This window comes from Tachyglossus aculeatus, chromosome X2 (assembly GCF_015852505.1).
Source record: "Tachyglossus aculeatus isolate mTacAcu1 chromosome X2, mTacAcu1.pri, whole genome shotgun sequence".
Lineage (NCBI taxonomy): Eukaryota > Metazoa > Chordata > Mammalia > Monotremata > Tachyglossidae > Tachyglossus > Tachyglossus aculeatus.
In genome coordinates, this window is record NC_052100.1 from 927,602 (window position 1) to 948,994 (window position 21,393).

General features: G+C 55.5%; 1 protein-coding gene across 1 annotated transcript in view; it reads right to left on the reverse strand.

The window, feature by feature from the left end:
• Positions 1 to 1,011: 1,011 nt before the first annotated feature.
• XKR6 (XK related 6) overlaps positions 1,012 to 21,393 on the reverse strand; it is a 35,515-nt gene continuing 15,133 nt past the window's right edge. Inside the window, exons 2-3 of the mRNA XM_038771478.1 lie at positions 3,988 to 4,184; positions 1,012 to 1,958 (exon numbers count right to left, since the gene is read on the reverse strand). Of these exons, the coding sequence (XP_038627406.1) occupies positions 1,012 to 1,958; positions 3,988 to 4,184 (1,144 nt within the window). The remainder of the gene's footprint in view (positions 1,959 to 3,987; positions 4,185 to 21,393) is intronic.

Sequence of the window (21,393 nt, forward strand, 5' to 3'; positions counted from 1 at the left end):
TTGACGCTGGGGCGGCTGCGACCCCCTCGTGAAGCTGGAGGGGGACGCCTTTGCACCCGGCTGAGTTTGATTATTACTGCGGCGCCCCTCTCCAGCGGGGGAAGGGAAGGCCGGGCCGAGGGGCTAAGTCTGGCTCCTCGTGGAGGGCCGATCCCCCGAGTCCCCGCCACCCGGACGGCGCGGCCCCTCCTCGACGGCCCGCTCGCCCCCGGATCGGCTCCCGTGCCCAGCGCCGACGGGCGGGTCTGTTTGGTTTCTGGGTCCCCCCCCCCCCCGCCCCGCAATGCCACCGTCCCACGCCGTCGCACGAGGAGCCAGACAGACAGTACGTAATGAAACTCAGCACCGAAGGACATAAGGCAGTTGAAGGTTTTTTTGTTGTTGTTGTTGTTGTTGTCGTTGGTTTCGTCTGTTCGTTTGTGTGTTTGTTTTCTCAATCAGCACCAATCCTGGAAGTGATCTGTACGCTTGGGGGTCGCAGAGGCGCGACCCCCAGGTTCGCGTTTGGTTACGTCTGTCCCCCGAGGGGCGGGTGTGGGACGGGGAGGGGGCCCGGTGGGGAGGGGGAGGAGGGCCGGCGCCTCCTCCTCCTGCCCACGGGGGACCGGAGCTGTGTGGCGGGGCTGGGGGGGGGGGGGGGTTTCAATCCTGTCTCTCGTGGGTAAAAACCAAAAGGAAAAGGCTTTTCTTTTTGTTTTTACTTCGACAACGTCGACGGTTATCTGGGTGAGGGGACGGCGACGGGGAGGGAAGCCGGGGAGCGAGGAGGGAGACAGGGGACGGCGGCGGTGTCGGCGCGCGAGCGGCGTGGGCCGCAGAGACGACGTCGTTACGTCCCTCCCCGCCCCCCGTCCAATCAGGGCGGCGCTCCGTCTCCGGGCCCCGCCCCCCGTCCAATCAGGGCGGCGCTCGGCGTCCCGGCCCCGCCCCCCGGCCCATAAGCCCCGCCCCTTTTTCGCGGCCACGCCCCCCGCCCCACGCGTCGCGCGGGCGGGCGCGCGCGCGGTCGCCTCAGAGCGAAGACTCGTACTGCAGCAGCTCGTAGAGGAGCGGGCCGTCGCGGTAGCGGATGCCCACGGCGGACGGCGTGACGTACTGCAGGACGTTGATCGTCCTCCGCAGGCGGCGGTCCACGAAGTGGGCGTCCCAGGCCGGGTAGCGCTTGCGGGGCATGTCGATCTTGATGAGGGGCCCCTCGGGCGGGAGGGGCCGGCCGGTGGGCGTGCTGGGCCCCACCACGCGCACCTGGAAGACGGGCAGGCACGTGTCGGCGGCGGGCTCCTCGGCCGGCTCCGGGGCGGGGGGCGGGGCCGGCGGGGCCGGCGGGGCCGCGGGGGGCTCGGCTTCCGGAGGCAGGGGGATGCCCCAGAGCAGCTCGGCGCAGCAGGAGCTGGCGAAGGGCCAGGCCCGCGGGCCCGTGGGGTGCAGGACGCCGTAGTAAAGGGCCATGAGCGCCACGCCCGCCGCGAAGCTCAGGAACACGCCGCACAGGGCGGGCGTGGCGTACGCGTCCGTGGTCTCGGGGTTTCTGTAAAAATACCAAAGGAGCGTGAGCGCCGCGTTCTCCGACAGCACGACCGTGTAGTACGCGAACATGCGGTACCGAGTCCGGCCTTCCTTGACGTTGAACCAGCAGAAGATGTAGACGATGCCCACCACCATGTTGAACAGGATCTCCTCCCACTTGGACATGCAGAAGTCGGTGCCGCCGTGGATGACCCAGAAGGCCATGGCGCACCAGTGCACCACCACGAAGATGCCGAAGTACAGCTGGAAGATGGAGGCGAACAGCGCGAAGGAGAGGACGCGCGACGAGATGGTGAACAGCCGCCAGAACAGGTGCACCACGGCGCCCCGGTAGCTCAGGCTCCGCTTGTCGTCTCTCGAGTCCCGCAGCAGCTTGTGGTAGGAGGCCAGCACCCAGGCCAGGGACACCAGCGACGTCGCCGACGACACACCTGCGGGGCGGGGGGCGGGGGGGGGGGTGGCGACAGGACACGGTGAGCGCGCCTCCCGGGCGGGGGCGGGGGCCGCCGGCTCCGGGGGGGTCCTTGCCGGGGCCCAGCGCGGCCCTCCGCACCACGTCCCGCGCGTGACAGGTGCCCGGCCTGGGGCCTCGCGCCCCGGAGGTGCCCGGCACGGCCTCCGGCACCCGGCGGGTGCCCCCCACTGAGCCCTATATCCGGCGGGTGCCCGGCTCTGCAACCTACACCCAGCAGGTGCCCAGCACGGCATCCGTCAGGTATCCACGTGGCGCCCAGCACAGCACCCCGCATCCAGCGGGCACCCAGGACAGCGCCGTACACCCGGCAGGTGCCCAGCACTGTACCCCGCACCCGGCAGGTGCCCAGCACTGTACCCTGCACCCGGCAGGTGCCCAGCGCGGCACCAGGCAGCCAGCGGGCAGCCAGCACGGTGCTCCCGTCCCACACGGGGCCCACGGCCTCAATCCCCATTTTACAGACGAGGGAACAGAGGCCCAGAGAACGTAAGTGACTTGCCCAGGGTCACACGAGTAGACGGGTGGCGGGGCTGGGATTACAAGTCAGGTCCTCGGATTCCCAGGCCCGGGTTCCGTCCACTGGGCCACGCTGCTTCTGCAGGACTGGGGGATTGAGAGCCGGTTGGCAGGATTTCTTGTTCTGATGTGGTTTTTTAATCCTCCTACGGGCCCCCGCTCGCGGCTGGTCTGCTCGTGGGGGGGTATTTTCCCTTAGGCTCCGTCGGCAGAGCGCCGCTAAGGAAGGGGAACCCGGGACTTATTGGCTCTGGTCCCCAAGCCCAAACCCGGCGACACCGGCCCCGTCACCCCCTCAGCTGGGACCAGAGAGACCGGCCCCGTCGTCCTCGCCGCCGGGACCCGGGGACTCCGGCCACGTCGTCCCCACGGCCGAAACCCCGGACCCATCGTCCCCACGGCCGAAACCAACAACCACATCACTGGACTTGAAGCTCCCAAAGGCCCCGATGGCCATTTCCAATGATGAAACCCCACTCGGCCTGGGGTCCACTACGACCCCCGGGGTCTCCAGCCCATCACCAAATATCCCGTTTGGATTCCCTGCCGTTTCCTCCGCCTGTTTCCCCGAATCTGCTCTCGGTGCTGTACACTCCATTCCCGCCTCCCGTGGCCAGTAGACTTGCCAGGAGAAAATCCCCCTCGCGTCGAGCCTTTGCGGTTTCCGACCGAAGCCCTTCCGAGGCTCCGGGCGTTTAGGCCAGTGGGGACTGCTGACCGGTACGGAGAAGAGGGTCCCTACGCCGACCGCCCCTGTTACTGTCCTCCCCTCCTGAAGTTGAATATGTGTTTACTGTGAGCCAAGCACTCTGCTGTGGGCCGGGGTAGATTCAGGGTAATAAAGGGGCTCACGGTGTAAGACGGCGGGAGGGAGAGAGGCTGCCGTCCCCGTTTTCCGGGTGAAGAAACTGAGGCCCAGAGTGCTCAAGTTCCCATAGGAGGCCGGGGAAGAGCTGGAAGAAGAGCCTGGGCCCCTGATGCCCAATCCTGTGCGCTGACCACGGAAATCACACTGCTTCCAGTGAGCCGGCACAGACCATCCCACAGCCTTGACTGTCCCCTCTCCACCCCTGCCTCTCCCCCAGTGAGCCAGCACAGGCCAACCCACACCCCGACTCTCCCCCAGTGACCCGGCGTGGACCGACCAACACCCCCGACTCTCCTCTTTCCATCCGTTCCTTTCCGCGAGCGAGCCAGGACGGGCCGTCTCGCAGTCCCGCGGTGACCCAGCGCGGACCATCCGGTACCCCCGACTCTCCTCCGGTGACCCAACGTGGACCGTCCAACACCTCCGACCCTCCGTGCTCCATCCCGGCCTCTCCCGGGTGACCCGGCCCGGCCCATCTGGCACCCCAGACGGTCCCCTCTCCATCCCCGCCTCTCCCCGGTGAGCCGGCACCCCTGCCTCGCCCGTCCGCGTCCCTGCCCGCCGGGCCTGCGGTGAGGCGGGTGGGCGAGCGGGTACTCACAGGGCAGCGTGTCGGCGCGGTTCTTTTGGATCATGATGCAGAGCTGCAGGACGAGCTGGGGGGCACTCTCCAGGAATGTCTCCAGCAGGCGCAGCATGTTCACGTCGGCGTACTCATACATCATTGCCCAGTAGAAGCGGCGCTGGTGCTCCTTCTGGCGCTGGCTCTGAATGCCCAAGTACATGGTGCGGATGTACCTGCAGGAGGGGGCAGACACCGTGGGGCTGGGTGGGACGCTCCCTCCCTGCCCCCCCCCAGCTGCCCGTTTCCCTCCTGGTATTTATCCAGTGCTTACTGGGGGGGGGGTCAACCACCGTTCTGCGCACCGGGATAGACGCCCCTCTGTCACAGTCTAAGCAGGAGGGAGAACCGCGGCGCAGAGAACTGAAGTGACTCGCCTCCGGTCGCACGGCCAGCAACTGGCAGAGCTGGGGGGAGAACCCAGGTCCTCCGGCTCCCAGAGCCGGGCTCTGACCATCAGGCCACGCTGCCTCTCTTTAGTCGGCGAACCTCGTCCGCAGCCCGGCAGGTGGGCCCGGCCTGGCATGCCTCATCCTGGCAGCCCCCCAGGTCAGGCCGGCCGCCAACCGCAGCCCAGCGTTGCCCGCCGTCCATGGGCCACCCTTTGCAGGGGGCAGGCCGGGATGGGATTCGGGCCTCGTGTGACCCGGGCACAGGGCGGAGACAACCCACCCCTCCACGGTCTCTACTGAGCGCCCAGGGCACCTGCGTCAACCCTGCCCGCAGCCCAGGGTGGCACCCACTCCCTTGGGCACCTACCTCACCACCAACCCCACCATCCCCCCCGGCAGGCCTGCTGGCAGCCGCTCTCACCGCGGGTGTGGGCCGAAGGAGAGCGGCTTTTGGAAAACTCAGGATCTTGCGGGGCTCCCCGCCATCATCGTCCTCGCTGCCATCGCCGCCGCCACCATCATTCATTCAATCGTATCTATTGAGCGCTTGCTGTGCGCAGAGCACGCGACTGCGCGGTTGGGAGAGTACAATACAATAAACAGACGCATTCCCTGCCCGCAACGAGCTGACAGTCTAGAGGGGGGAGGCGGACATCAGCACAGATAAATAAGGGCCGCGGGGCCGGGACGGGGGAAGGGCAAAGGGAGCGAGTCAGGGCGACGCAGAAGGGAATGGAAGGTGAAGAAAAGTGGGGCTTAGTCTGGGAAGGCCTCTTGGAGGAGATGGGCCTTCCATCTGAATAATACGAATAATGCCATTTGTTAGGCGCTTACTATGTGCCAAGCACTGTTCTAAACGCTGGGGAAGATACAAGGTCATCGGGTTGCCCCATGCGGGGCTCACAGTCTTAATCCCCCTTTTACGGATGAGGTAACTGAGGCCCAGAGAAGTGAAGAGACCTGCCCAAAGTCACACAGCTGCCGAGTGGCGGAGCCGGGATAAGAACCCACGACCTCTGCCTCCCAGCCCCGTGCTCTTTCCATTAAGCTACGCTGCTTCCCTAGGAAGTGGGGGAGTGGTTGTCTGTCGGGTTGGAGGAAGGAGGGCATCCCACGCCGGAGGCGGGACACGGGATGGGGGTCGACTGCCACCCTCCCGATCCCCACCATCACCGCCCGCCCAGCTACTGCTCGTGTCACCGTCCTCACCCTTACTGCCATCACTGCCATCTCCGTCACCACCCCCTCTACGTCATCACTATCATCCAGTGTCGCTGCCACCGGCCCCGTTCTCGCCGTACATCGGGGCCACCGAGGCCATCAGCTCCGACATCGCCCTTCTCGCCGTCACCCTCCTCCCTGCCGTTGCTGTTACCGCCGCTGTCACCGCTACCAGAGCGTGGCTTTTAGCGCGACCCGTGGGATGGTCACTACCATCACCCTTTTCCTCTCCGTCACTCTGACCATCGACGGACCTCCCGCCGCCACCTCTCTCGCAAATGCACACACACGTTCCCATATTAAGCCCCACTGGGGCACCGCCCATGTCAACTGACATCAACGTTTGCCCCGGTGACCTCAATAGGAATAATAACGATAATGATGGCATTTATTAAGCGTTTACTATGTGCCAAGCACTGTTCTACGCGCTGGGGAGGTTACAAGGTGATCAGGTTGTCCCACGGGGGGGGGCTCACGGTTTTCATCCCCATTTTACAGATGAGGGAACTGAGGCACAGAGAAGTGAAGTGACTTGCCCAAAGTCCCACAGCTGACAAGTGGCGGAGCCAGGATTTGAACTCATGACCTCGGACTCCAAAGCCCGGGCTCTTTCCACTGAGCCACGCTGCTTCCCTGGTGAGCTGGTCCCTGTGGCCCCCGGCTGCGGACAGCTTGCCCTGTTAGGGAAGGACGCCCGTGGGCCCTGGGACCCTCAAGCCTTCCCAAAGAACATCGCCGGAACCACGGCTGGGGTGATAATAATAATAATAATAATAATAATAATAATAATAATAATAATTGGCATTTGTTAAGCGCTTACTATGTGCAAAGCACTGTTCTAAGCGCTGGGGAGGATACAGGATGATCAGGTTGTCCCACGTGGGGCTCACAGTCTTCATCCCCATTTTACAGATGAGGCAACGGAGGCCCAGAGAAGTGAAGTGACTTGCCCAAGATCACAAAGCTGACATGCGGCGGAGTCGGGATTCGAACCCATGACCTCTGACTCCAAAGCCCGCGCTCTTTCCACTGAGCCGTGTTCCGTGGGTAATAACAGTAACCACAATAATAGTAACTGTAGTATTTCTTAAGCGCTTACTGTGTGCCAGGCACTGTACTAATCACTGGGGCGGATACAGGCGAATCAAGTTGGACACAGTCTCTGTCCCACATGGGGCTCACGTTCTCAATCCCCATTTTACAGATGAGGTGAGTGAGGCACAGAGAAGTGAAGAGACCTGTCCAAGGTCATCATCATCATCATCAATCGTATTTATTGAGCGCTTACTGTGTGCAGAGCACTGTACTAACCGCTTGAGAAGTACAAATTGGCAGCACATAGAGACAGTCCCTACCCACCAGTGGGCTCACAGTCTAAAAGGGGGAGACAGAGAACAAAACCAAACGTACTAACAAAATAAAATAAACAGAATAGATATGTACAAGTAAAATAAATAAATAAATAGAGTAATAAATATGTACAAACATATATACATATATACAGGTCACACAGCAGCCAAGTGGCAGAGCCAGGATTAGAACCCACGCTGCCCCCCAGCCCGACCTTCGGGAGCCCGAGGGGAGAGGCGTCCATTGCTGGAGGAGACTAGGGATAACATCATCATCAATCGTATTTATTGAGCGCTTACTATGTGCAGAGCACTGTACTAAGCGCTTGGGAAGTACAAATTGGCAACATCTAGAGACAGTCCCTACCCAACAGTGGGCTCACAGTCTAAAAGGGGGAGACAGAGAACAAAACCAAACATCATCATCATCAATTGTATTTATTGAGCGCTTACTGTGTGCAGAGCACCGTACTAAGCGCTTGGGAAGTACAAATTGGCAACATCTAGAGACAGTCCCTACCCAACAGTGGGCTCACAGTCTAAAAGGGGGAGACAGAGAACAAAACCAAACGTACTAACAAAATAAAATAAATAGAATAGATATGTACAAATAAAATAGAGTAATAAATATGTACAAACGTATATACATATATACAGGTGCTGTGGGGAAGGGAAGGAGGTAAGATGGGGGGGATGGAGAGGGGGACGAGGGGGAGAGGAAGGAAGGGGCTCAGTGTGGGAAGGCCTCCTGGAGGAGGTGAGCTCTCAGCAGGGCCTTGAAGGGAGGAAGAGAGCGAGCTTGGCGGAGGGGCAGAGGGATTGGGGGCATTCCAGGCCCGGGGGATGACGTGGGCCGGGGGTCGATGGTGGGACAGGCGAGAACGAGGTCCCGAGCCCCGTTAGGGAGAGAAGATGAGGTGGTACAAGAAATCTCCCCATTTCACAGTGGGGCACACTGACACCCGGGGAAGCTAACCAACGCGGGCCGACGAGAGCCTCGATGGCAGATAGGGGAATCGGAAGCAAGCGAGCCTTGTGGGCCGGCTCTCCCGCGACCCCACACTGCTCCTCTCCCTCCTCCTTTTTTTTAAATAAATGGCATTTGTTAGGCGCTTACTATCATCATCAATCGTATTTATTGAGCGCTTACTATGTGCAGAGCACTGTACTAAGCGCTTGGGAAGTACAAATTGGCAACGTATAGAGACAGTCCCTACCCAACAGTGGGCTCACAGTCTAAAAGGGGGGAGACATAAAAATGATGGCATTTGTTAAGCGCTTACTATGTGCAAAGCACTGTTCTAAGCGCCGGGGGGATACAAGATTATCAGGTTGGCCCACGCGGGGTTCCCAGTCTTCATCCCCATTTTACAGGTGAGGGAACTGAGGCTCAGAGAAGTTAAGTGACTTGCCCAAGGTCACACAGCAGACACGTGGCGGAGTCGGGATTCGAACCCAAGCCCGGGCTCTTTCCACTGAGCCACGCTACTATGTGTCAAGCGCTGCTCTACGCTCTGGGTAGGCACAAGTTAATCAGGCCGGATCCCGTCCGCGTCTCAAGCGGGATTCGCCGTCTAAGTAGGAGGGAGAACCGGAACTGGATCCCCTTTTGGCAGTTGAGGAAACTGAGGCCGGGAGAAGTGGGGTGACTGGCCCCAGATCACGCAGCAAGCAAATGCAGGACTCGGGCTCCCAGGCGCTGGGTTTTATCCAACTAGACGCCGCTTCTCCTCAGAAGCCTCAGTTCCCTCATCTGTAAAATGGGGATGAAGACCGTGAGCCCCGTGTGGGACAACCTGATCACCTTGTATCCCCCCAGCGCTTAGAACAGTGCTTGGCACATAGTAAGCGCTTAACAAATGCCATCATTATTATTCCCTTCCTTTTCTTCCTCCTCCTGCTCCTCGTCCCTAGGGCTTCCCCTTTTAGACCGTGAGCCCACTGTTGGGTAGGGACTGTCTCTATATGTTGCCAATTTGTACTTCCCAAGCGCTTAGTACAGTGCTCTGCACATAGTAAGCGCTCAATAAATACGATTGATGATGATGATGACGGGCTCTGTGGAAGATACAGCCCCTCCTTGGGGCCCAGGACCCCGTCTACTTCTCATCTATTTGTGTTGCCGCTGCTTAGTACATAGAAAATCAGCATGGCCTAGTAAAAAGAACCCGGGCCACGGACTCAGAGGACCTGGGTTCTAATCCCAGTTCTGCCACTTGCCTGCTGTGTGGCCCTGGGCAAGTCGCTTAACTTCTCTGTGCCCCCCCAGTTCCCTCCTCTGCAAAATGGGGACTCGAGGCCTGCTCTCCCTTCTACTTGGACCATCATCATCATCAATCGTATTTATTGAGCGCTTACTGTGTGCAGAGCACTGTACTAAGCGCTTGGGTAGTACAAATTGGCAACATATAGAGACAGTCCCTACCCAACAGTGGGCTCACATCATCATCATCATCAATCGTATTTATTGAGCGCTTACTATGTGCAGAGCACTGTACTAAGCGCTTGGGAAGTACAAATTGGCAACATATAGAGACAGTCCCTACCCAACAGTGGGCTCACATCATCATCATCATCAATCGTATTTATTGAGCGCTTACTGTGTGCAGAGCACTGTACTAAGCGCTTGGGAAGTACAAATTGGCAACTCATAGAGACAGTCCCTACCCAACAGTGGGCTCACAGTCTAAAAGGGGGACCTGAGCCCCATGTGGGACCTGATTATCTTGTAACTACCCCAGCGCTTAGTATAGTAAGCGCTTAACAAATACCATTATTATTATTATAGTGCTCGACATACAATAAGCGCTTAACAAATATCACATTTATTACCATTATTACAGTTACTATTATTAAGTACTATCGAGTCATTTCCAACTCATGGCAACTCCATGCATTTCATTCACTCATTCAATTGTATTTATTGAGTGCTTATTGTGTACAGGGCACTGTACTATGGACATACTTTCTCCAGGACGTCCTGTCCTCTGCCATAATCCGCAACCCTTTTAATAATAATAATAATAATGGCATTTATTAAGCGCTTACTATGTGCAAAGCACTGTTCTAAGCGCTGGGGGAGGTTACAAGGTGATCAGACTGTCTCACGGGAGGCTCACGGTATTCATTCGTTCGTTCAATCGTATTTATTGAGCGCTTACTGTGTGTAGAGCACTGTACTAAGCGCTTGGGAAGTACAAGTTGGCAAAATCCCCGTGGGTCTTCTGTTATCATTATTATGGTCTCTCTCCGTCTAGCTGCTGGTCTGCCTCTTCCACATTTTCCCTGGACTTTTCCTAGCATCAGTGCCTTCTCCAGAGAATTAGTCCTCCTGATTAGGTGTCCAAAACATGCTAATAATAATAATGGTATTTGTTAAGCGCTTACTATGTACAAAGCACTGCTCTAAGCGCTGGAGGGGATACAAGGTGATCAGGTTGTCCCGCACGGGGCTCACAGTTTTAATCCCCATTTTACAGATGAGGTCACTGGGGCCCAGAGAATCAATCAATCAATCATATTTATTGAGCGCTTACTGTGTGCAGAGCACTGTACTAAGCGCTTGGGAAGTACAAGTTGGCAACATCTAGAGACAGTCCCTACCCAACAGTGGGCTCACAGTCTAAAAGGGGGAGACAGAGAACAAAACCAAACATACTAACAAAATAAAATAAATAGAATAGATATGTACAAGTAAAATAAATAAGTAAATTAATTAATATGTACAAACATATATACATATATACAGGTGCTGTGGGGAAGGGAGGGAGGTTAGATGGAGGAGGTAAGAGGTAAGAGAAGTGAAGTGAAGGAGGTAAGAGAAGTGAAGTGACTTTCCCAAAGTGACACAGCTGACAGTTGGCGGAGCCGGGATTTGAACCCATGACCTCTGACTCCAAAGCCCGTGCTCTTTCCACTGGGCCATGCTGCTAATCTAAGTTGAGTCATTTGGCCTTCCAAAGACCACTTGGGTTTAATTTGCTCCAAAATCCATTTATCTTTCGAGCAGTCCACGGTATTCGCAAAAGTCTTCTCCAACAGTTATTACGGTAGGCACTGAGTAAATAGCATTACTCCTACGACTACCATTGCCTAAATTTTCATTCAATCGGATTTATTGAGTGCTTACCGTGTGCAGAGCACTGTACTAAGCGCTTGGGAAATACAAGTTGGCAACATATAGAGACGGTGCCTACCCAACAGCGGGCTCACAGTCTAGAACTGTAAGCTCTTCGAGGATCAGGGACGGGGTCTACTAACAATAATGGTATTTGTTAAGCGCTTACTCTGTGCCAAGCACTGTTCTGCACACTGGGGAAGATACAAGATCATCAGGTTGTCCCACATGGGGCTCGCAATCTTAATCCCCATTTTCCAGGTGAGGTAACTGAGGCACCGAGCAAGTAAGTGACTTGCCCGAAGTCATACAGCTGACGAGTGGCGGTGCCGGATTTAGAACCCGTGACCTCAGACTCCCAAGCCCGGGCTCTTTCCACTCAGCCACGCTGCTTCTTACATAGTAAGCGCTCGATAAAGACTATTGGACTCTCCTTGGCGTTTAGCACAGAGGCACTCAGAGGATACTACTGGTTGCTAGCAGCAGGTGGGAGCGAGATGGCGTTTTCGGTCATCGAAGGCATCTTGTACAGTCTCTCCCCGGGGAAGAATTCCTCTGGGGAGGAGAAGGGGGATCCCGATCCCCCACCACAACTGGAACCGCCCTCTTCCCCGCGGGATTCGGAGGTGCCACCCCCCCAGATTCCCCCTGGCCTGGAATGCCCTCCCTCCGCACATGATGATGATGATATTTGTTAAGCGCTTACTATGTGCAAAGCACTGCTCTAAGCGCTGGGGGGGGGGGATACAAGGTGATCAAGGTGTCCCACGTGGGGCTCACAGTCTCCACCCCCACTTTACAGATAGGGGAACTGAGGCTCTGAGAATTTACGTGACTTGCCCAAGGTCACACAGCAGACGTGTGGCGGAGTCGGGATTCGAACCCATGACCTCTGACTCCAAAGCCCGGGCTCTTGTCACTGAGCCACGCTGCTTCTCACGTCCGCCAAGCTAGCTCTCTTCCTCCCTTCAAAGCCCTACTGAGAGCTCACCTCCTCCAGGAGGCCTTCCCACACTCAGCCCCTTCCTTCCTCTCCCCCTCACCTCCTTCCCCTCCCCACAGCACCTGTATATATGTTTGCACAGATTTATTACTCTATTTTACTTGCACATACTTATTCTATTTATTTTATTAATATGTTTTGTTTTGTTGTCTGTCCCTCCCCCCCCCCGGACTGTGAGCCCGCTGTTGGGTAGGGACCGTCTCTATATGTTGCCAACTTGGACTTCCCAGGCGCTTAGTACAGTGCTCTGCACACAGTAAGCGTTCAATAAATACGACTGAATGAATGAATGATTGAATGAATGACTGAATGATTGGATGAGTGACTGAATGACCGCCAGGTGGCGCTGCGCCCTCGTCCACCGCCTCTCCCAGCTAATAACTGGTATTTTCAAAATCAATCAATCAATCAATCGTATTTATTGAGCGCTTACTGTGTGCAGAGCACTGTACTAAGCGCTTGGGAAGCACAAGTTGGCAACATATAGAGACGGTCCCTACTCAACAGTGGGCTCACAGTCTAAAAATAATCATGTTGGTATTTATTAAGCGCTTCCTATGTGCCAAGCACTGTTATAACAGCTGGGATGGATACAAGGTCATCACCTCCTCATTCTGAGCCCGGTGTTGGGTAGGAATTCTTTCTGTTGCCGAACTATACTTTCTAAGCGCTTAATACAGGGCTCTGCACACACTAAGCGCTCAGCAAATACGATTGAATGAATGAATGGATGGATATATTAATCAATCAATCGTATTTATTGAGCGCTTACTGTGTGCAGGGCACTGGACTAAGCGCCTGGGAAGTACAAGTTGGCAACATATAGAGACGGTCCCTACCCAACAGTGGGCTCACAGTCTAGAAAGGGGAGACAGAGAACAAACCCAAACATATTAACAAAATAAAATAAATAGAATAGACATGTACAAGTAAAATAAATAGAGGAATAAATACGTACAAACATATATACAAGATATATGGATGACATAGCTTTAATTCTATTTGTTCTGACGGTTTTGACACCTGTCTACATGTTTTGCCGTCTCTCCCTTCTAGACTGTGAGCCTCTTGTTGGGTAGGGACCGCCTCTATATGTTGCCAATTTGGACTTCCCCAGCGCTTAGTACAGTGCTCTGCACATAGTAAGGGCTCAATAAATACGATCGAATGAATGAATGAACAGGGATTGAATCCCCACTTTACAGTTCAGGAAGACGAGATACAGAGAAGTTGGGTGACCACTTTTTTGGTATTTTGTTAAACGCTTATTATGTGTCAGGCACTGTACTAAGCGCCGGGGCACGTAATAAATGAATGAATGACAATCTCTGCCCCACATGGGGCTCAATCTTCATCCCCATTTTACAGATGAGGCACCTGTGGCCCAGAGAAGTGACTATACTAAGCGCTTGGGAGACTACAACAGATTTTGTAGACAAGTTCCCCCCCAACAAGGAGCTTCCAGTGAATGAATGAATGAACGTTAGGGGCTTATTCATTCATTCAATCGTATTTATTGAGCGCTTATTGTGTGCAGAGCACTGTACTAAGCGCTTATGATTCTCGCTGTTTGGCTCTCGGGTCTCTGTCTAAAAAGGTGGTAGGGAGAAAGGAGGGACGGGGAGAAGGGAGAGGAGGAGGAGGTGGAGTTTGCTGTTCTTTTGTACTCTCCCAAACGCTTAGTACAGTGCTCTTTATCCAGTAAGCCCTCACGCGCAGTAAGCTCCCCCCCTCTGCTCTACCCCTCTTCCCGCCCCACATTCATTCATTCATTCATTCATTCAATCGTATTTATTGAGCGCTTACTGTGTGCTGAGCACTGTACTAAGCGCTTGGGAAGTCCAAGTCGGCAACATCTAGAGACGGTCCCTACCCAACAGCGGGCTCACAGTCTAGAAGGGGGAGACAGACGACAAAACAAAACATATTAACAAAATAAAAAAACAGAATAAATATGTACCAATAAAATAGAGTAATAAATACGTACAAACATATATACATATCATCATCATCATCAATCGTATTTATTGAGTGCTTACTATGTGCCGAGCACTGTACTAAGCGCTTGGGAAGTACAAATTGGCAACATATAGAGACAGTCCCTACCCAACAGTGGGCTCACAGTCTAAAAGGGGGAGACAGAGAACAAAACCAAACATACTGACAAAATAAAATAAATAGAATGGATATGTACAAATAAAATAAATAGAGTAAAAAATATGTACACACATATATACAGGTGCTGTGGGGAGGGGAAGGAGGAAAGGCGGGGGGGATGTGGAGGGGGCTCAGTCTGGGAAGGCCTGTACACGTATATGTATACATGTATACATACACATCTACAATTCCATTCATTTTATTAATGTCGTGTATGTATCTATAATTCCATTTATTCCTATTGATGCCTGTTTACTTGTTTGGTTTTGTTGTCCGTATCCCCCTTTCTAGACTGTGGGCCCGTTGTTGGGTAGGGACTGCCTGTTGGTTGTTGAGTTGTACTATCCAAGTGCTTAGTACAGTGCTCTGCGCACAGTAAGTGCTCAATAAATGTGACCGAATGAATGGACGAACAGTGGCTCTCCATTCTGCTGAGGCCGGCTGAGCGCTGCGCACAGGGTCTGGGCGCCTGCGAAACCCTCCACTTGCCCCCCGACCCCCGGGCCTGGGAGGAGGGGGCGGGCCAGACCCCCTGAGAACAGGTCAGGGGTGGGGGGCCACAGTCTTCCCCGGCTTCTCCTTTAGGGCTTGGGCCTCAAATGCGGCCAGTCGAGGTCACTCCAGGACAAGGTCGCGTCCTTCCTCCCATCTTCGTCCCCCCACACCCCCATTCCTTGGTGTCTCTCTGCTCCCAGAGTCAGGGACGGAGAGGGGACAGTCGGCGGTGTGGGATGGTCCGTGTTGGGTCACTGAGGGAGGGAGGGAAGGCCGGGGGGTCGTTGGCTAGTCAGTCCCTAATAACATTAATCATCATCAATTGTATTTATTGAGCGCTGTGTGCAGAGCACTGTACTAAGCGCTTGGGAAGTACAAATTGGCGACATATACAGTCCCTACCCAACAGTGGGCTCACAGTCTAAATGACTAAATTAATGATGGTATTTGTTAAGCGCTTACGACGTGCCAAGTACTGCTCTAAGCGCTGGGGTAGATACAAGGCTGGATACGGTCCCTGTCCCACATGGGGGCTTCACAGCCTTAATTCCCCATTTTACAGAGGAGGCCCAGGGAAGTGAAGTGACTTACCCAAGGTCACACGGCAGACAGTTGGCGGAGCCGGGATTACAACCCGTGAGCTTTTGCCTCCCGGGCCCGACGTCTATCAGCTACACCTGGAATGGGGACGGCCAGGGGTGCGGGATGGTCCGTACTGGGGAGAGCCAGGGCAGTGGGATAGCCTCTCCCCGGCCCCCAACCCCACAGGCAGATCATCATCATCATCAATCGTATTTATTGAGCGCTTACTGTGTGCAGAGCACTGTACTAAGCGCTTGGGAAGTACAAGTTGGCAGATGCTGAGGAGGCATCCGGCACACTGTTCCTCTCCAAGGATGAGAGGTGACAGACATCCCAGGTGGCCAGGGAAATGCCCAAGGGGCCCATTCTTTGGTCCTCAGGCCCCTCAAGACCACGGGTTGTCATCATCATCAACTGTATTTATTGAGCGCTATGTGCAGAGCACTGTACTAAGCGCCTGGGAAGTACAAATTGGCAACATATAGAGACAGTCCCTACCCAACAGTGGGCTCACAGTCTAAAAGCTGTCCCCCAGCCGGCTGACACTGCCCCCCACTCCCCAGGGGCCGCTTTTCCATCGGGGTATAAGACCCCCTATTTCTCAGCACCAGGGGTGGGCCGAGGGGCTTCTCCTGGGTCACTGGGGGTCGGGTCCACCCGCCTCCGTCACTGGTGGGGCCATCTTCCGTGCACAGAGCACACATCACTGTACTGAACGCCTCCCATATGCAGCACACCATACTGGGTTGCTGGGGTGGAGCTGCCCAGGCATCAGAGGTTAGAAACCCTCTGGACTGTAAGATCCTTGTGGGCAGGGAACGTGTCTACTGTTGTATTGCAATAATAATAATGGTATTTGTTAAGCGCTTACTTTGTGCAAAGCACTGTTCTAAGCGCTGGGGAGGTTACAAGGTGATCAGGTTGTCCCACAGGGGGCTCACGGTTTTAATTCCCATTTTACAGATGAGGTAACAGGCACAGAGCAGTTAAGTAACTTGCCAAAGTCGCACAGCTGACAGTCAGCAGAGCCGGCATTTGAACTCATGACCTCTGACTCCAAAGCCCAGGCTCTTTCCACTGAGCCACACGCTGTGCTCAAGTGTTTCATACAGTGCTTTGTGCGCAGTAAGCGCTCAGTAAAGATCATTGATAAGGTCATTATGGGCATGCAATGTGTCTACCAGCTGTTGTACTCTCTCAAGAGCTTGGTATAGTGCTTTGCACACAGTAAGCGCTCAATAAATACCATTGATAAGCTCGTTGTGGCATACATCGTGCCTAACAAGGGTCTAAACTCTTAGTACCTCTGCACACACAGCAAACGCTCAGTAAATACCACCGATTGATAACCTTTCATTCATTCACTCAATCGTATCTACTGAGGGCTTACTGTGTGCAGAGCACTGTACTAATTGCTTGGGAAGTACAATTCAGCAACAAAATCAGCTCAATGTGGGCACTTATCAGGTTTACTAATTGTCATAAGGTACTCTCTCAAGCTGTTAATACAGCGCTCTGCACACACATAAGCGCTCAGTACATACCACTGTTGGGTCCCGATGGGGTGCCCGGCCACCGGCTCCCTTGTGGCTTCTTGATGATGATGGGATTTGCTAAGTGCTTATTATTCGCCAAGCACTGTGCTAAGCGCTGGTCCTGGCCCAGGGGAGGAGGCAGGTTCGGAAAACCCGCTGCGCCGGGACAGGGAGGGCGTGCTGTCATCTCTCCAGGCCGGCGACTCACCCCCTTCCCCTTGTCGTGTGTGTCCCCTGCTCGCCCCAAAGGCCTGGGGTCCACGGTGACCCCCCCATCACCCCACGACCCCCCAAGCCCACCCCTTGGCTGCCGGGCCCTGCCCAGGACACCCAGCCGTATGTACGCATGCATGTATATGTGTGCGCGACAAACACACACACACAGAACCCCGGGGGGAGGTCCTTTATACTCTATAATTTAAATTTAAATATAATTTAAACTCACATACCTAAGTTCTGGGGGGATGGTGGGAGAACCAGCTCAGCCTGCTACCCAGGGGGCTGGGGGTCCCTGGGGGCTGCATCAGAGAATGGCCACAACTGAAGTACTCGTTGAGCACGTTCTCTATTTCAAACTCTGTTAAACGCTGGTGAGGATACCGTACAAGCAGAACGGATAATGGTGCCGGTCTCACCTGGGGCTCACAGTCTAAAAGGGACAACAGGTACCTAAATTCCCGTTTAACAGATGAGGAAACCGAGGCGCAGAGAGGCGACTTTTCTAAGGTTGGTCACGCTGCAGTGCCAGGGGCAGACCTGGGATTAGAACCCAGGTCCTCGGACTCTCGGGCCCGTGCTTTTTCCACCAGGCCACGCTGCTTCTCGGCGGGTCTGGTGGGCCGTTGGAGGAGGTTACTGGGGGAGTCGCTGGGGCGGCCCCCAAGCTCGAGGAACCCCCTCTTTTGGGTAGAGACCCCAAATCCTGACCTCGTGGCTTAGGATCTCTCCAGGGTAGCTCTGAGCCACCTGGGCTTGGAGCATCTGTGGGGGGAGTAGCATTGCTCCCAGTGTGCATGCTCGACCCCTGCAACCTTAAGTCCCCACAGCACCTGTACATATGTATATTTGTACATATTTATTACTCTATTTTACTTGTACATATCTATTCTATTTATTTTATTTTGTTAGTACGTTTGGTTTTGTTCTCTGTCTCCCCCTTTTAGACTGTGAGCCCACTGGTGGGTAGGGACTGTCTCTATATGTTGCCACCTTGTACTTCCCAAGCGCTTAGTACAGTGCTCTGCACACAGTAAGTGCTCAATAAATACAATTGATGATGATGATGACGACCTCAGGGTTTTCAGTTACTCTGCCCCTCTCTTCCCACTTAGGAGAAGCAGCGTGGCTCAGTGGAAAGAGCACGGGCTTTGGAGTCAGAGGTCACGGGTTCAAATCCCGGCTCCACCACATGTCTGCTGTGTGACCTTGGGCAAGTCACTTCACTTCTCTGGGCCTCAGTTGCCTCATCGGTAAAATGGGGATTAAGACTGTGAGCCCCACGTGGGACAACCTGATCACCTTGTATCCACCCCAGCGCTTAGAACAGTGCTTTGCACATAGTAAGCGCTTAATAAATGCCATCATCATCATTCAACCCACAATGCCAAGGAGAGCAGGGCCTGGGGACGGTCCCTCCCTCATTGGGTGGCAGGTGGTGCCCACAAGGGGATCACAGCGGGCATTACCTTGGGATCTCCAGCCCCCCCGTTCCCCTAAAATCTTCCCCCAGGCACCGACTGTCCGGTTCCTGGGTCAAAGAGATGGCCGGTCCTTTCCCTGTCCAGAATGTGAAGTCAATATGGGCAGGGAACGTGTCTGCTAATTGGTGTGTTGGACTCTAACGCTCAGTACGGTGCCCGGCCCGTAGTAACCACTCAAAAAATAGGACTGATCGATCGAGGCTAGAGCCCTGGTCTGAACATCGGGACAGCAGGGTTGTGATTCCAGCTTTGGGCCCTGGTCTGCAACGCCACCCTGGACAGGTCACCTCTCTGGATCTCTGGCTGCTCACCTGGAAGTCGGGGAGAACCGATCCTCGCCTCTCCCGTCCTCTGAGGGCAGCAGGAGGGAAAGAGATGCTCTGGGAGGTCCTGGGATTGTGGAGGAATCGGGCTAGGAGGCCGAGGGAAGAGCCCCCCCTTCCCCTCCCCCTGTGCTGTTTGTCTCGTGCCGCCTGGAACTCGTGCCAGAAACGGGAGAGGCGTCGGGCAGCCCTCGGGGAATGAAAACACAATCTGGGGTTTGCAGAAAGCTGAGAAAAACAACATCTTGAGGGCTTTTCTTGGGGAGATATGGCGAGCCAGAAATTCTGCTTTGGCCCGAAATATCCTGGCATCCTCGCCGCCGGAAAGCCGCGAGGGGGGCTGCCTCATGTCCCGCGTTGGGTGGGGGGAGGGGGTGGGAAAAGGAAACCACAATCAGGGAGGTTGAAGCTCCGGGGTCCTGGCGCTACCAGCCCTCCTGCTCCACAATGCCCGCTGGTGGCAGCCAGCAGGCACCCGGTGAGTATCGGCTGGGAAATTCTGCTTCCGGACACTACTCCTACTTTGGTTGTCTGTGTCTCGGCCTGCCCGGCTCCAGCAGAGCTGGTTCTCCCCCCGGGGGGCCCACCCCGGGTGCCCCCTGAAGCCCCAGCGGGCGTCCCGCCCTGCCTGTGGGAGAGGATGGAGGCCCAGGGCCCAGGAGAAGCGGAACACGGCCACCATCCACCACAGTAACCCACCCGGGACTATCTGCTCCTTAACGACCCTCCCGGCAGGCAGAGCCAGGCCATGGTGCCAGCCGAGTGGGCAGGGAACGATGCCCAGCCCCCAGGAGAGGGGCCGCAAGGGCGGCAGGAAAGAGTTCGGTGGACTCTTTTAGACTGAATCCACTGTTGGGTAGGGACTGTATATGTTGCCAACTTGTACTTCCCAAGCGCTTAGTACAGTGCTCTGCACACAGTAAGCGCTCAATAAATACGATTGATTGATTGATTGGGAGCCATCTGGGGGCAGAGTGTTGTTCTGAGCGCAACATCGATGAGACACAGGTTCCCCGCCATCTAGGAGCAACTGATCTAACAGAGTGGGGTGGAGGGCAGTGCAGGGGGCCCGGGCCAACCTGGGGTCCATCCTGGGCCGGGCCGGCGCCAGCAGCCCGAGGGAGAAGAGGCAGGACTGTGCTGTCCTTAGTGCCATCGCCCCATTTCTAGGACAGGGAATGCCCTCGGTGGGGACCTTAACTCTTGCCTCTGACCATCCCCTAGGCCCGGCCCTTGTGGTCCCTTGGCCCCCAGGTCCAGCCCCCCCCCAAACCCATTCTCCAGACACTGGTCTGGTGGCCTGGCTGGTAAAGAGGGTCCAGAGTTGCTTGGGGGGGGGAGGGGGTGTCATTCAGGAGTCCTGGCCATTCATTCAATCATATTTATTGAGCGCTTACTGTGTGCAGAGCACTGTACTGAGCGCTTGGCCAGACACAAGTCCCCCGACTGACCCTGGCAGAGACTGCCAACCTATCCGCTCGGCTGGCCCACACCTAACTGGGCCAAACGGCCTCCTCTCACCCGGTGCCAGGGAAGCAGAACTGGGTGTTCTGGCCCCCTGGGGCTCGATGCCCAGTCGGCTTCTCATCAAGCAACTCCCTCGCTGAGCTAAACGCTCTGGCTAGAAGCCACAAGATCGTGCCAACAGGGGGATTCCCTCGCCGCCTAGGAGCCCCCCACCTCCCAGGGGTTAGCAGGCCCGAGCCCGCCGGGGGCCCAGTGAACTGGGTAAGCAAAGTGGGCACCAGTCTGGGACTCGCGTGTCAGTGCCTGCGCTTGGTCCTCCCGGCATCTTGTGCGGAAGGGCGAGGAGGGGGATAAGGATGCCCGTTGGTTCACCAATCAGTGCTCTGGCCACACACCCCCCGTAGCTCTCACCCCTCGTTTTCCAACAGGCCCGTGGCCGCCATCAGCTGAGGTGGAGGTGGAGCGGTCTCCGGCAGGATCCTCTCTCTCTGGGGTAGGCCCAGGGAGTATGGGGGGGGGAACCCCACATCTCCCGGACGACGAGGCCCCGCTCCACGCTGGGACTCTTGCTCCTCCCTGCCCCCCCCTCCCAGCCCCAAGTGCTCGCCCCCCGATAACACAGAGTCACGTAGCCACGCCTATGTAGTCTAGGCCGGCGCCCGCCATTAGACGGAGCCATTTTGAGCGCCTCCCCTACGTTCAACGATACAGATCCAGGATTCTGAACATGCCATCACCCCCAAAATACGCAAACCTAAAAAACAAAAAGAAAAAAAAAAGTTCAACAAGGTCAAACAGAAAAAAAAAAAAACCAGAAAAAAAAAAGACTCAATTTCAACAAAACCGGGGGACCGTCCTGAGCAGGATACAGTTCATTCATTCAATCATATTTATTGAGCACTTACTGTGTGCAGAGCACTGTACTAAGCTCTTGGGAGAGTACAACATAACAATATAACTGACATTCCCTGCCCACAACGGGCTTACAGTCTGGAAGGGGGGACAGACATTAATGCAAATAAATGACGGATATGGACGTAAGTG